A 16,843-nucleotide genomic window follows, 5' to 3' on the forward strand; every position below is an offset into this window, starting at 1 on the left:
AAATGATTATGCTTTCTTGGCTTTTCTAAGGGAGTAGTTTTGCACTCTGATTTGGAAGTTGGGCAATAACTATGTATGCATTTTATTTCCCAATACCTTTTTTAAGGAGGTCATGTTCCGTTTTTGGCATTATGGCATTTTAAGCTAATTCCATGCATGCTGCTGGGGTGGATAGGTTTGAAAGTCTTAGTTTTAGTTGTCATAATACCTTACTGGAGATTTTAACTGTGCGAATATTAAAGTTTAATGAGGTTAAGAATTACACCCATTAGAATAATATTCCCTTTTAGGTCTGTTAAGACTTTCAGATGTAATGAAGTTGGTTTATTTTTGGTAGCAAAGATCATAACATTAGGTTTGGAACTCTTGCTTTGTAGTTTATTACAGTGAAGCCAGTTGCAAAGGTTTGTAAACGGAGACTGCGTGGACTTTTGCGGTGATTTGTGGATTTTGTGAGATTCAATCAGAAGGATATCATCTGCACACACATATGAGTGGAAAAGTAATGAGTGATGTAATTTAGAAAAGGGGAGAATAACAGAGGTCCAAGAACTGAGCCTTGTGGCACTCCAGTGTTAAGGGTCTTTATTTCAAGTAGAATTGTTAGCCTGGATGTGATAGGGGTGGTTAGTCCTGCATTTAGGTTTTAAATAAAGATATAGTGTTTTCATCAAAGTTGAGATTTTGCAGTTTTTGAATTGAGAAGATACGATTTATTGTCTCAAAAGTGCACGTCTTATGATCAGTGGCAGATAGTAGTGCAGTCTGAGTACTAAAGAAGTGTATAAAGCCATTGTTGTTAATCATAAAGCAAAGTCACTAGAGAAAGGAGCTGAGGTTTTGATATCGGTTGTTGATGTGTTTGAGTGTCAGGAATGTTTCTTTTTAGCTGTGTTTCTTTCTTTCCAGAATAGCTTAGCTTTTGCGGTACAACTGTTTTGCCTTGATCTTAGATCCAAGACTTTAGCCCTATTGGTCAGTAGTCTTGTTCTCTTACTGCTGATGAAGGTTTATATTGGGTGGGGTCTTGTTCCTGCATTTTCCTTTTCCTTGACATTTCATTTAATGTTCCGTGTGTTGGGGCATTTTTCTAAGTCTCTTTTTGTTGAGTTTCTTGACTATTCAAGAGGGTATTGAAGGATTTATGAGCATCTTTGATTCACATGTGACTGTAGTCGACACCAGTCTAGAATACTTTAGGTAGTTGTCCAAAAGCAGTTGTTTGTTTTGTGGAAACAGCCTACCTGTGATAATTACCTTGAAGGATCAATTCAAAATAAGTGGATAGTGATCTTTGAAGACTCGGGATGAATACGTATTTGGACATATTCTTATTTTATGTTAGTAATTATAAGGTCAATTGTTGTACTGTTCCCAGTTGTTGTGTTTGGCCTTTTTTTATTTTTTTTAAATAGTTTTGTCTCATCATGCTTATTGGCATGGAGATTAAAATCACCTAGGATGACATTAATTCCATTTTGTATAATGCTGACGGAAGAGTGAGCTGGAGTAAATACTGCACCTAATGAAGAGATTTAGCTTGTTCTGTAAAGTTATGTGACTTCGAATCCATTTGGGTTTTTGTCATTTGAGAGAAAGGTCTTGTTTAGTTAGAAACATAGCAACTTCCTCACATCTAATTTCAGCTGTACTTTGTAAGATGCTGTAATTTTCTCTACTGAATGATGAGGGATGGAAGTTGACTTGACTTCGGCCAAAGTTTCAGTTAGTGCGTTAATGTGAGGCTTATGAGAAAGGATCCATTCTTCCAATAGAGTCCATTTGTTGTTGTTGCTACAAGAATTGAGCCTTTATGTTTTCAGGGTGTGTTAATGTTTGCTGTTTGTGGATGGAAAATAGGATTGTACTAGCTAGTTAGAGAGCCAGGATTGAGCTGAAAGTTTCCTGCTAGTCTAAGCTTCTGTGTCAGGTAGAATAGTTTGTCTAAGAATCTGTCCATTTTCCCAAAGGTGATTTTTTTTTTTTTAATTGAGGCGATAGAGTTGCCAAATGTGTTGTTTTTTTGTCAGATAAGTTAAATTTTTATAGATTATTTGTATACCTGGTATATAACTACTTGTTGTTGCGTTTTTGTAAGTAAAGTTGTTTAGTTTATGTGTTTAGTATTGTTGGTACGGTAGGTAAGAACAGAAGGAAGAATTAATACATTTGAGAGGGTTGTGGTCAATTTAATTTGATTTAAGGAGCAGGAAGTGATGTAAGGGCATATCGTAGGACAGAGACATTAGAGGGATTGGCTATGTAGGTATAGGTTTATTGCTATGGGGGCAGCCTGTTAAAATTAATTTAAATAAATAAATCATGATAAGCCATTGTTGAAGAGAGGCAGGCAGAAAAATTGTAACTGTAGGCTGGAAGTAGCTAATTGATATAATTTGTAAACTCAGTCAAATCCCTTTACTGTTTTACTGGCTTTTAGTACATGAAAAATAAAAAGTGTATATGGTGGGCAATTACAAATTACTGTGGGAAGAATAAATTTAGTTGCTTATGTGTACAAAATCTAAATCCATTAGTCTTCATTTTGCCAGTTCAGTTTAATAAGAGCATGCGCCTTTTAGCTAGACCAGTAGTGTAGCATGGAGTTATGTGAATTAGGTTAGCATTCTAATAGCATTGGAATTGCTGTTATGGGTTCGTAGGCAAGTACTAGGCTAGCTGCCCATATGAGCCATTTTAAGCCTAGCCAATTTCCCTTTTGGAGCTCGAATTAATGTATCCCATTTGATGTTAGATTATTCTTACCCATTCTATGATCAATTAATGAGAATAACTGGGATAGTGCCAGAGATAATTTGAAAGGACCCGTGCATAGGATAAAGCATTTAGGAACTGCCTCTGTCCATTACATCATCTCTCCATGTGCAGGAGGCAGTCTTGGGATACATTTTCTGTTTCCCATCCCTAGATCCAAGTTGCACTTGAATATGGATAGGGATGAGCTTTGTATTACATGACTGGGGAGTCTGTTCCAGAGCAGTTGTATCCTCTGGGCGATATCAACAGAATGGTTTAGAGGGACAGGTATGTTGCAGAAGAGGTTTATATCTATAGACAGGGTATTTCTGATCCCATCTGACTTGCTGATGCGCAGTAAAGCCATCAATATTGAGTCAGAGGATGCCTTGTATACTAGACACATTGTACCGCTTAAATGTCTACAGGATAGAGAGTATGGTAACAGGGTTCTGAGTCGACGCTTATAGGACATATTGTGTAGGCTTGGTATCCCTTAAGTAAGTTATCTTTGTGGGCATTCTAGTTGTTGCATGTGATATTGTACTCAGTGATTGGCCTAGTGAGTGTTGATTAAAATGGGACAATGGCACCCCTAGATCTAGGCACAATCACTTAGTTTATAAGCTGGGCAGTATAGAAGGACTTTCTTATGACTAGATACATGTTTATCGAAAGTTAGGTCACTTTTCCCATATGTTCCCATATCCCAAACAACTGGGTCAACTCTTAGGGGCATAAAGTCAATGTGGTAGTTCCCCAGCATAGAAGACTTCCCAAAGGATACAATAAAGCACTTTTGACACCAGTTGTTTATTAGGAACCAGCCTTCCTGCAGAATGGCCAAACTGTTTAGGGATTCAGTGATTATTCCTAACTTGAAGTCATCTGCAAACTTAGTCAGGCAGAGCCCTTTGGTATTGGCTTTTACTTCAGAAAAGTAGATGCCAAACAGGAGAGGTCCCAGCACAGAACCCTGGGGGCTTCACTGGTGACTTGCCTCTTTGGGAAGGTAATGACCCCTGTTTTGATTTCATGCATCCTTATCTATAAGCCAGTTGACAATCCAGTAGATGACATAGTGGCTTATTTTATTTAGCTTTTGTACTATGCCTGAGTAGGGGATTGTGTCAAAAACTTTGGTCAGGTTGAGGTATGCAATGTGGGCAGTTTTGCCTTCATCCATTGCATTGATGACATTTCCTAAAAAAAGTCCACCAGGTTGAGCAAGCATGACCTGCCCTTGACAAATCTAAACTGAGACAGTCCATTGTATTTAGAGGTTCCCTATATCCTTACTGATTAGTTCCATTATAAGTCTTTCCATGGCTGTGCATGTGAGGCTGATCAGACTTACGGGTGTGTAAGTGCTTGGGTCTGTGGAATGTCCTCCCTTATGCAGGGGAATAATTGTTGCTGTTCTCCATTCACTTGGTACAAAATCTGTATGTAGGCTGAGGTTGACTGGTGTCATTAGGGCTATGGCTAAATCATGCTTCATGCTATTTAAGATGCATTGGGTATTGTCAAGATACATTGATGTTGTATTTATAACTTTTGATAAGTTCTCTTAGGACTTGGAGGCATGCTAGATGTTCTTCATACCACATTGCTGCAGTCCTAACACTTGGGTAGTCCGCTGTCCCAGTCGGCCCGAATACCAAAGTATATGGCTGACGTCGGTCAAGGCGCATTAGTCTGACGTCAGGACGTCAGGGTACAAATGCGCATGACCGACGTCATATCCTCAGTCTTTTTTGCCGCGTGGTCCGATGCAGAAGCAGTTTTGCAAGGGCAGGTTGGCGTTCTGAGATTTTCCGAAGTCGGAGTTTCAGACCGAATCCAAGTTGGCTAAGTACCCCGTTGGGGATTATGTTGGTTTTTGCTTCCCTCAGTATTTTACCGGATGTCAGAAAAAGTGAATAACTGTATTTCTTGTGGGAAACAGATACCTCATAGGGATTACCATACCTTGTGTATACCTTGCTTAGGGCCTGAGCACGACGTTGTTGGCTGTCGCTCTTGTGCTAGATTTAATAAACGCACTATAAAGAGGAGATTAGATTGTGCCAGGTTAGTTTTTGGGAAGCGGTGTAATTATAAAATGCCGTCGGATGCTCCGACGCTTCGTCAAAAAAGCGCAAGGACAAAACAGCAAAGCCTAGGCTGGAAGAACCGTCCGTCCTGGACGTCGGTTCTTTAGAGGGCTCGGTGGAGCCAGGGGTTCAGCCAGAAATTTCTTTGGAATCCCAGGGAGAGACTTTATTACTGCAAGATGTGACCTCTCAGGAGGTAGGCCAGGCGGAAGGGGCTTCTCAGGTAGCTGTTCTTCCCTCCCTTCCTAAGGTGGTTAGGCCCTCCCCTGCTGTTTCCAAGGCTTCTCCCAGGGGCAGGCCAGGTTTGGTTTCTGGAATTACCCCTAGTTCTTCAGGGTCTGTACCTAAGAAGCATATGCTTAAGATGGCAGAAGATTTGATTACAATGATTAGAGGTTCTATGCCCCCTCCTGATAAGAGGCCTAGGGTGGAACCTGAGCTTGGGAGTTTTGAGCAGTGTTCGGATGCTTCTGAGTCTTCGGCTGAAGACTTGCAGGAGTATTCCCCTTACTCTGATTCTGATGTAGATGATTCTACTCCTTCTGCTTCTCCTCCTGAGGATTTTTCATTTTCAGAGACTCTTCATTCCATGAGGGAACATTTTAAATGGGAAGGTCAGGATTTCTCTGATTCCAGGAAAAGGCTTAGGGAATTTTTGTTTCTACCCCAGCATAGGCCTTTAGCTATGCCTCCTGTTCTAGATGTGGTAGAGGATGTTTTTGCAGAGGCTTCTCTGAACCCTGACTCTTTGCCTCCTGCTCCAGTTAAACCGGATAGATATTATAGGGTGCCTGAAGCTCATAAGTATCTTTTTAAGAGTCCTAGGGCAGACCCAGAAACTGTTTCACAGGGGCCTAAAGGTGTTAAGGTTTCTGTTGTTAAAAATCCTGTTCCTCCAGATAAAGAGGCTAGGGCTTTGGATAGATGGGGAAAGAAAGTGTATACTTCTTCCACTTTGGCCATGAGAGCTTTGAATTGCCAGTTTCACATGTTGAAATACCAAAATTATCTCCTTTCACAATTAAAGTCTAAGGTAGATGCTTTGGCGGAAGGTATTGAGTGTAAAGAGTTGCAGGATTTAGTTCATGTTTCTGAACAGGTGGGTAAGCATTCTTTGCAATGTGGTTTTGATGCTGTGCAGGCCTCTTCGAGGGTGGCTGCCACTGGTTCGGTTCTTCGCAGGCACGCCTGGTTGAGGGATCAGAATTTAGCTGAGCATGTGAAAACAAGGATTTTAGATGCTCCTTTACAATCTGATGTGTTATTTGGTTCGCCTGTGGAAGCAGTTCTAAAGAAAATGGAAGACGAGGCTAAGTCTATGCAGACTGTTAAAGATTTTTTGCAGGTTCAGCCTCCAGTTTAGTAGAAATTGGCCTACCAAGGGGTGGACATATCCTGCTTATGATTCCCAGTCTAGGGGTAGGTCTAGACGTGGTAGAGGCAGAGCTCAAGGTTCTTTTAGGCCTAGAACAGGGAGTTCACCTGCTCAGTCTTCTGGTGAGGGCAGGGGTCAGTCCTTTCGTAAACAGACACAATGACCTGCCTTTTCAGCTGCCAGAATCTTCTCGTCTGGCAGCACCTTTGGGAGGAAGGTTGGCACTTTTCAAAGAAAACTGGAGTTTAATTACACAAGACAGATGGGTATTGGATATCATTCACCACGGTTACAGGTTTTATTTCCATACCTTGCCTCCTTTCAAAGGCATGCCAGACATTCCTCCTCAACAAAGGAAAGAGGCTCACAAGCAAATTTCTCTGTTGCTCCAAATAGGGGCCATTCAGCGGTTCCTGTGCCAGAAAGGGGCCTAGGATTTCATTCTCGCCTGTTCCTAGTACCAAAAGGGGAACACTTGGAGACCAATTTTGGATCTGTCTATTCTCAACACTTATCTGGACATTCCCAAGTTCAAAATGTTGACGTTACAACAGCTTTTACCTCTGCTGGGCAAAGATCACTGGATGGTAACTTTGGATCTCAAGGAAGCTTACCTTCATGTTCCTATCAGACTAATTTGCAGGAAATATCTGCGTTTTCGAGCTGGGAATTCTCATTATCAGTTCTCTGCATTGCCCTTTGGCTTATCTACTGCGCCCAGAGTATTCACAAAGGTTCTGGCTCCAGTGATAGCTTTCTTCAGGCTAAAAGGAATACAAATCTATCCTTATTTGGACGATTGCCTGATTCTGGCTCAAGGAAGGGACGTGCTTCTTCAGCATTTGGAATATGTGATAGCAGTGCTAAGATGCCTAGGGTATTCTGTGACCGAAATAAAGTCCAGTCTAGTACCCTCTCAAGACATGTGCTTTCTGGGTGTGAGACTGAATACAGCAACCGGATGGCCTTTTAACCCCGGACAAACAAAAGAATCTTTCTCTTTACTTCCATCAACTATCTCATCAGTCCGGGCTGACTGCAAGGACAGTCCTTCAAGCCTTAGGGTTCATGGCATCTTGTATTCTGGTACTTCCCAATGCCAAACTGCATATGAGGAAGCTACAATGGTATCTCAAAATGTATGGACACAGCACTGCCAGGATTTGGACACTGTCATTCAAATAATACCTTGCATTCAAAAGGAATTTTTGTGGTGGGCTCAGGAATGTCACCTAAACAAGGGACTCTCTGTGACCCGGCCAGAGGCGAGTCAGATTCTAACGACAGATGCCTCAGACACAGCTTTGGGAGCTCATCTGAATGGAAAGTGGATACAAGACAAGTGGCCTGCCAGACTGCAGCATCTACATATCAACATGAAGGAGATGTTAGCAGTCCAGTTTGCATTACTGGCTTTCAAGGATTTACTTCTTCCAGGGCAGGTGTTGATTCTAACAGACAACACAACTGTCATGTGGTACATCAACAAACAAGGGGGAACACATTCTTATCCTCTATGCAGGCAAGCAATGATTTTGTGGGAGACTGCGTTAAGCTTACAGCTGAATCTTCAAGCAAGGTTTCTGCCAGGAGCACAGAACTCATTAGCAGATGTGTTAAGCAGGCAAATCATGGATCCCCACGAGTGGAAACTGGATCTTCATGTATTTCAGACATTGACAGTGTCATGGGGAACTCCAGACATAGATCTGTTCGCTTCTCCACTGAACCACCAGCTGCCAAAGTTTTGCACGAAAAGGTTTCATCACACAGCCTGGAAAGTGGATGCTCTTTCTTTCAGTTGGAAAAATCTTCATGTGTATGCCTTTCCACCTCTGCCTCTCCTCCCAAAGGTACTTCTACAGGTCAGACAAGACAAGCCAAGGATGATTTTAATAGCTCCAGATTGGCCTCGGCAGCACTGGTACCCATTGCTGAGGAGTCTGGTAAGGAAGCCTCCATGGCCCTTACCTTTGATTCCACACCTATTGTCCCAGAAGGACGGGCATCTGCTCAATGTCAAGCTTCACTCTCTTCATCTAACAGCTTGGCATATTCTGTTTTGAACCATAGCAGGTCTCAGCTTCCTCAACAAGTTTTGAATGTGATTATGGAAGCCAGAAGACCTAGTACAAGGAAAGTGTACGCAGGAAAATGGAAGAGATTTTTATTTTGGTGTGCAGCAAAGGATTTGGATGTTTCTGAGCCAAATTTGAGTGTGGCTCTTCAATATCTTACTGAGTTATTGGACAAAGGTTTGTCTTTCTCTTCCATTAAGATTCATGCTGCAGCAATTTCAGCTCACTATGATTGTGACCCACCATTGTTTTCTCATCCTTTGTTCAAGCAATTTCTTAGAGGGCAAAGAATATAAGACCCCCACGTAGAGCTCCTACTCCTGCTTGGGACCTCAATTTTGTGTTGGAGAAACTCACTCTACAACCTTTTGAGCCTGCAGCTACTGCTGAATTGAAATATTTGTCATGGAAGACTGCCTTTTTGTTAGCCATTACATCTGCAAGAAGGGTGTCTGAATTGCAGGCCCTTATGGCGGTTGAGCCTTTCCTGATTTTTCATAAGGATAGGGTATCTTTACGTACTAATCCTTCCTTTATGCCTAAAGTGGTTTCTAGTGTGGCTTTAAACCAAACTATTCATTTGCCTACCTTTTATGCAGATCCCCAAAATAAGGGGAAAAGATTTTGCACACTTTAGATGTACACAGGCAGTTCGTTATTATTTAAGCAGGACTAAGGATTTTAGGCAGTCTCAGCAGTTGTTTGTTTCTTTTGCTTTGACTTCTCAGGGCAAGCCTGTGTCAAAACAAACTATTTCTAAGTGGATTGGGTTTGCATTGCATTTTGTTATTCCCATCATGGCAAGGAGATTCCAGCTGGGATTAGGCCTCATTCCACTAGGGCTAGTGCCACTTCTACAGCATTTCTAAGGGGGGTGGCAACTAAGGATATTTTGGAGGCAGCTACTTGGAGTTCAGTGCATACTTTCTCTAAGCATTACCACCTTCCTCTCTACTCTAAATCTAGGGCTGGTTTTGCCACGGCTATTTTGCAGGGCATGTTGTCAGCTCCTGCTTCCTTATGATTTGCCAGCCTCCCTTACCTCTGCTTTGGGATTCTACCCAAGTGTTAGGACTGCAGCAATGTGGTATGAAGAACATAGTACAGTTTTGTACCTACCATAAATGTAGATGTTCGAAGATCCACATTGCTGCAGTCCAATTTACCCTCCCTCCTTCCCCTCTGTGTTTAGGGGTGATTGTGTGGGTGAGGTTATACTCTTGTAAATTTGTATGTATTGTATATATATTTGGTGCAAGAGTGTGTAGTGTTTTTTGGTTTTAGCCTCATCTTTTTAGGGTCTTCTGACATCTGGGGCAAGAAAAGACTGAGGATATGACGTCGGTCATGCGCATTTGTACCCTGGCGTCCTGACGTCAGACTAATGCGCCTTGACCGACGTCAGCCATATACTTTGGTATTCGGGCCGACTGGGACAGCGGACTACCCAAGTGTTAGGACTGCAGCAATGTGGATCTTCGAACATCTACATTTATGGTAGGTACAAAACTGTACTTTTCAAGTACATCTTGAAGGACAGACTGAGGGGAGAGAGCAGTAAAGTTAGAGCTAAATTTATCAGCCACATTTTGTGTAACATCGTTGAAAATAGTCTCCAGGCATTGCTGCATGGTGCATTTGAGATTATGAACATAACTAAAAAAGGCCTTGTGATTGCCTTTGGCTTCGGTAGCTATTTTAACCACAGATTTGGCTTTGGTGGATTATATTAAGCTCCTCAGTTCTTTGTTTCAGTGCTGAGGGTTGTATAATTCTGGGAATTACTTTTCTCTCCCTTGGTCAAAATTCTCTTCCTTTTATTTTAAAGCATGTTGATGTTATGGTTCCATAATGTGGGTTTGTTTCTGGAGTTTGCCATGTACTTGTTCTGCATCTGTTGAAGCTTGCAAGTGTATCACTTGGGAACAGTTAATTTGTCTTGGAGCAATTTCTAAATGTACCTTGGCTGGAAGGGATCTCTGGTTTCACTTTTATCTCTAAGGAGACAGCTTTATGTTAAGACTTAACAAGTGATGAAGATACGCAAGGGATGGTGCAAAATGCTTCTGTATTAATTAAGAACAAGGTCCAAAATGTTATTCCACCTAGTGGTTGGTACTCTTAATTGTTAGGGCATTTGTGTTGACAAAGTCTTGACTACTTTTTTCAGGGCATTTGTAGTGACAAAGTCCAGGAATCTCTGTGCTTGTGTGGTAGTGGTGACGTAGGTTTCCCAGCCTATATTTGGATAGTTCTAGATTACCTAAGATGTCATACCAAGACTTTTGGCACCATGTTAACCCTCTGTTTCTGACTGCAAATCAGAACTGATAGTAAACGTTGCCAAAAAGAACAGGTCTTCTTATTTATTTATTTGTTTTAATCTAATATAATCTTGCACCAGAAATAGCAGAAGTGATAAAGACTTCAGCTAGTTCAGTAAATTAAATAAGCCCACTCAGACATTTGAAAGATCGAACCAGCAGAAAATAGCACTTTCTTCTGGACTCTGAGAATTAACCAGTTTATAGTTAGCAGTGAATGTTGCTCGATTCTGGAGCCTAAAATTAGTTTTAAATTCTACTAGCAGCCAGGTGTTCTGGGCATGGGAATCAGTATCTTCCTGTAAAATTTGTATGTAACTAGGTAAAACGTACGATTCACTAACGACTGTTGGGTTATTAAATAAAGTAACAGTCACCAACAGAAAGGTGTAACACACATTGGTATCTTTGAATATGTAAGTTGCTAATGTATTGTCCTCACAATAACAGAATAAAAAAGTGCTACACTTCAGCACCAGAACATGAGGCTAGCGGTAATTAAAATTAGAACTGTGTAGTATTTTGGGTCTTGCACTCAACAGCAGCACATGAAGTTAGTAAAGCAGGTTCAGTGCTCTCATATTCAAAGTTAAGAAATGTATACATTTAGCATTTAAGACACAGTACATGCTGATTTATTACTTTTTTAAAAGTCATAGAAAGATGACAGATTTTCAAGGATACTGTGGAAGTCGGTGGTGCAAAACATTCCGTGATAACTGCCACATAATCACTTAAACATTTTAATTCATTGCAATGTAATTCAATTAAATGCAGAAGGTCTCTTAATTGATGTAAAAGCATGCAGAACAATTCAGTTATATGCAGACAGTCTTTTCTGTTAGTAAATCTTTGTAAATGTGATCAAAACCGGTATGGATAAGTTACATATTCTTACCTGCATTCTAATTGGCTCCCATCCAGAAGACAAGATGGACAGAGAAGGAGAAAGCATGCATAGAACTGATGATGAGAGAAAATTATGACAAAATGAGGAGGGGGTGGAGTCAGAAGACTTAGCATGAGGATAGGTCAGTGTCAAAAAGGGCTGAAGGAGAATGAAGGTTAAGAAGCTAGCCCACAATGGTAATTAACAAAATTAAAACTGTGTAGTATTTTGGATCTTGCAGTCACAGCGGCACATGAATTTAGTAAAGCAGGTTCAATGCTCTCATATTCAAATTTAAGAAATGTATAAATGATGTAGGGGAAAGTGGGCATTAAGTGAGCTGAACGTGGAGGAAACTGAAGAATACAGAGGTAGACGTGAGTGAACTCCATGCAGAGATCTGGCAGAAAGCAGATAATTCACTAAGCCTTTTTTCAGTAAGTGAAAATATTAATTTTTACCCATTTCTGTCGTAGTTTGCTGGAATGCTGGTAGCTGTGGTTTTTAGTAGTTTATACTTTGGAAACGTCACTGCTCATTTTTTATATGCACAAGAATTCATCCTTTCAAGCATCTTCAAAGCCCCCCCCCCCACACACACACACACACACACCTACCCCAAGTCAGTTACTAAAAGAAGGCTGGTCAATGATATTCTTGCAGAAATGTCTTTCACACACTTTTTGACGGTTACTTATAATATTGGATGGTGGACTTAATCACTCTTGATTTTTTTTAAACAGGTTTGGACTTCAGTTGGTTTAGATTTATTTGATCACCAGACCAAAAAGTTTCCATAGAAAGGAATCTGTGCAATATGTCCGATTATTCAGTGAATACCAACTGTTCTTTGTCTCCGTTGGAGTTGTATGAAAAAGTGACTGCCCAAGGAAATGAGGTCAGATCTTTGAAATCAAAGAAGGCATCAAAGGTACAGTATGAATATAGTGCAACTTTAGTTTTAAGCTTATGCATTGTTTGTGAACTTCTATTTTAAATGTCTCTGTTTATTGCCCTTTACACTATCAGTATTATTATACAAACTTTTATGTTTTGCTTTTTTGATGGTAACATGATGCATGTATAGATACAAATGCAAAAGTAAAGTAGCATAATATAACAATTTACAGTTAATTTCCTGTTTTTTTAATCCACAGACTGTCACCTTGTAAATGTCAGGCAGTGTGTTTTACTATTTTTTTGTTTTTAGCACACTTACATTCTGTAAGTGACGCTGGATTGTGGTCTGAATCTGCATGTTCAGTACACCTTATCCATGTAGTTACTGAAGTGTCTTGATTAACGACATTACAAGCTACTTTTTGTGCACCTTTGTTAATGTGTAGCTTCTGTGTTGAGGTTGTTACAAACAGTAGCGGTGGAATTGTGCTGCCAGACGGGCTGACTAAGCACCTGGAAATGTAAATCTCATTGTTTATTTATTTGGCATTTTCTCCTCTTTGTTTGCTGACAGTCGTAATTTCTTCTTTCATCTCTGCCCAGTCTAATTTCTCATCACAACGTTGCCTGTGCTGGGGGAGAGAACTGTGTGTCAGAAGGGTTATTTTTCCATTATCCAGACATCAGTAAAGGGTGGTTATCATTAGCCTTTGGTTTACATAGTCCCATTGGCAAACGTGAAGCTTCTTCCCATGTCAGTTGTCACACAATCCTATAATCTTTGCAACTGGCCCAGGTGCTTCCTTGCTGCCAACAGTACACCCTGTAGTGCTTTGAGGGTGAGCATATCCCTGGACCCTGTGCTAACTGTGCATCCCCGGGCCCTTACTCAAGTAGCAATAGAGCAGACATGAGCTGCCTCACCCCCCCCCCCCCAAGTCAGGTGATCTGGCACTGACTGCTGACCCCATTTTCCTGTTGTTCCTGAGTTACTAGCTGAGCATGTCAGTCTGGGTTTTATCCGTCTTTGCCAAGAAGCTGATTGTTTGTTTGACCTGGTAAGGTAGCTTTTCCAAGAACCCTTTTCATAGACTTAGCCTTGACCGGAGGTTCCCTCTTACAGATAAATTCTTACTAAAGAGATGCATGTGAAAAAAATAGTAAGAAAATACTGAGATGTGATTGGGAACAAACCTGCAAACTGCATTACATTAGTGAGCCAGAGACAGTATTAATAAAGGAAGTTTTTATATATATATATATATATATATATATATATATATATATATATATACACACACACACACACACACACACACACACACACACACATATATACATTGTGTGTGTGTATATATATATATATATATATATGTATATATATATATATATATATATATATATCACCGCAGCTGATTTTAAAATAATTTTTTGTTAAGCCTAGTAAAGACAAGTCAATGGATGTTTGTCTAATAAAGAATTAAGATAGATAATGAGGAGAAATAGGGATACAATGGACAGCATTTTGACACAGTACCAATCCATATTTTGAGATTGCACCTGCAAAAGCTAAGTAACCAGCATCAAGACCCCCTTCCCAAAAAAAAATGTAGTAATTGAAATTATTGGTAATTCGGGAGTTCTTTTCATCCACATAGTAACAGTGACTGTGGGTATAAGAAATTCAAAGGCTGCACTATGTAGACAGGTGCATGTCAGAATGGGTAAAATTGACAAGTTGTGTTTTTTTTTTTAATTGCATTTCTGTGCAGGTTCTCTGGTAGTGTTGCCTAGTTCACACAACAGCAGCTTCCTTTTTAAGTCTAAAATATGTATTTCATAGCAACTCAGGATTTATATTAAAGGATGTTGTAGTGTCCGTATTATGACTTTTGAGACAAGCAGATGTTTTAATTGGATAATACATGGCTGTTTTAATACATTAGAAGCAAAGCTCAGCAGTATATGAAATTGAATGGTTGTTATTCTGAGAAAGAAACCTGTATATGTAGGTAGAGGCACCTACAGCCTAAGTCTTGAAGCTGTCCTAGTCCATGTTCTGAGACTGCAGCAACCAAAAGCAAGTCATTTGTTTCAAGCAGCCCCATGGTAGTGACAGAAAGTAACCTGCTAATGTAAAAAAAGGAATTGGGAAATATGGTGTTGTTTGGACTCAGAGGAGGGAATAACTTATGCAACTTTGGGCGGTACTTATCTTAGAGGATTGATTATTTATTTATTTATTTATGCGCTATGCCACAGAGGGATAAAGCCCTGTCTGCCACTAGGCAACTCAAGCTCAGCTACAGTCTTTGACTTCTTTTGGAGCTGACATAGGAGAGAAGGGTGATGATGAGGCTTAGCTTGCTCTCATGTTCTTGTGTGTGTGCGCGCACGTGTGTGTGTGTGTGTGTGTGTGTGTGTGTGTGTGTGTGTGTGTGTGTGTGTGTGTGTGTGTGTGTGTGTAATTGTGTGTGTTGTGGAAGGGGATCATGTACTCATCCATGCTGTCTGTGGTTTAAGCCCCATTGGAAACTGAGGCTCACATGTGTGAGGGGATGCAGCCTACAGGGTCACTTCAGATTATGTCTCATATGTAGGTGTGGACATAAGGAACTGTAGAGAGAGCTTTTTGTTATTGGAATATGTAATGCCTGCTTTTACAGACTCTTAAGGATGTACTCCATTTCCATGAACTACAGTAGTTCTGAGGTGCTGATGTTCATCGTGTTTCACTGTTGCAGTCATGACTGTAGGGTTCTCCCCTGCCGGCAGGCAGCCCTCGGTCGGCCAGAATTCCAAAGTCTGGGTCCGGCGTCGGCTGTTCAACCCTACTCCCTGACGTCAGAGCGCCAGGAGTATAAAGCTGACAGCTGACGCCATCTTCTCCAGTCTTTCTTGCCGTGCGGTGGTAGCAGTTCGCTAGTGCCAGTCGGTTGACTCCTGACGAATATTTCTACGTACTTCGGTCCGAAGACTTTCTTCTCCACTCAAAGCTAAGTACCCCGTTGGGGAAACTTTTTTTCTTGCTCCACTCCGATGTCAGAAAAAGTTAATGACTGTATTTCATGTGGGAAGCAAATACCTCATAAGGATTTTCATTCTTACTGTATTCCTTCCTTGGGCCCTGACCACGACGTAGCTAGTTGTCGGTTTTGTGCTGGATTCAATCAACGTACTATTAAGCGAAGGTACGATTTTGCTTTTCATTACTTCGGTAGACGCTTTAACTACAAAATGTCGTCGGATACACTTCCATCTACCGGAGTTCACAAGCGTCGCAAGGATAAAGACAGGCCTCTGAGGTCCAAATCTGATGATAGTGCACATGTGGAGCCAGCTGCAGGTTCGGCCGTCGTCAGTGAGGTGCTTTTGCAGCCCCTGTCATCAGCCATTTCAGAACCGACGGCCGAAACGGACTCTCATGAGGAGCCAACCAGACCTTTAAATATCTGTTGCAGGACCTTTGGACAACACTCCTTCGGATGGGTCCAGAGCTGCTGTGCAGGTACCGGCTTCCGAAGGGGTTTTCAGGCCTACTCAGCTTCAAGTAAAGGCAAAGCCAAAGACAAAGGTAAAGACTCCTTCTAAATCAAAGACTTCAACACAGGCCTCTTCTGAACCGGCTCCCAAGTCACAGAAACATTTACTCAAGATGGCGGAAGATTTACTTACAATGATTAGGGGTTCTCATCCCCTCCAGACAAAAGGCCAGGACAGGATGTTTATTATGATTCCTCTGATCAGGCTTCTGTTTCCTCAGTTTCTTCTTCTGATCAGGAATATTCCTTTCCTCCTTATGAGGATTCTGATACGGAATAATCTATTCCTTCAGCTTCTCCTCCTGTGGATTTTTCTTTTGGGGAAACTCTACATGAAATGAGGGAACATTTCCACTGGGAGGGACAGGAGTATTCAGAACCCAAGAAAAGGCTGAGGGATTTTCTTCTTCTTCCCCAACATAGACCCCTGGCTATTCCTCCTGTTTTGGATATTGTGGATGATGCTTTTTCGGAGGCTTATTTAACCCCTGATTCTTTTCCTCCTGCTCCTGTTAAGCCTGATAGGTACTACAGGGTTCCTGATTCCCATCAGTTTTTATACAAGAATCCTACTGCTGACCCTGAAACCATTTCTCAGGGTCCTAAGGGTGTTAAGGCCGCTACTGCCAAAAATCATATTCCTACTGAAAAGGATTCTCGAGCTTTGGAAAGATGGGGTAAAAAGGTGTACACTTCTGCTACTTTGTCCATTAGGGCTTTAAACTGTCAGTTTCATATGCTTAAATAGCAGCAATTTCTCTTGTCTGTCTTAAAACAGAAATTTACTTCCATTTCTGCCTGTGCAGAGGATAAGGAATTGCATGACTTATTGCATGCCACTGAACAAGTTGGGAAGCATGTTTTACACTGTGGATTTGATGC

General features: G+C 41.1%; 1 protein-coding gene across 1 annotated transcript in view; it reads left to right on the forward strand.

Annotated features, from left to right (window-relative positions):
* WARS1 (tryptophanyl-tRNA synthetase 1) overlaps positions 1-16,843 on the forward strand; it is a 572,087-nt gene that overhangs the window by 85,902 nt on the left and 469,342 nt on the right. The window contains exon 2 of the mRNA XM_044074563.1: positions 12,263-12,450. Within this exon, the coding sequence (XP_043930498.1) occupies positions 12,337-12,450 (114 nt within the window). The 5' untranslated portion in view covers positions 12,263-12,336. The remainder of the gene's footprint in view (positions 1-12,262; positions 12,451-16,843) is intronic.

The sequence above is a fragment of the Protopterus annectens genome, chromosome 6.part0 (genome assembly GCF_019279795.1).
Source record: "Protopterus annectens isolate FY-2018-M chromosome 6.part0, PAN1.0, whole genome shotgun sequence".
Taxonomy (NCBI): domain Eukaryota; kingdom Metazoa; phylum Chordata; order Ceratodontiformes; family Protopteridae; genus Protopterus; species Protopterus annectens.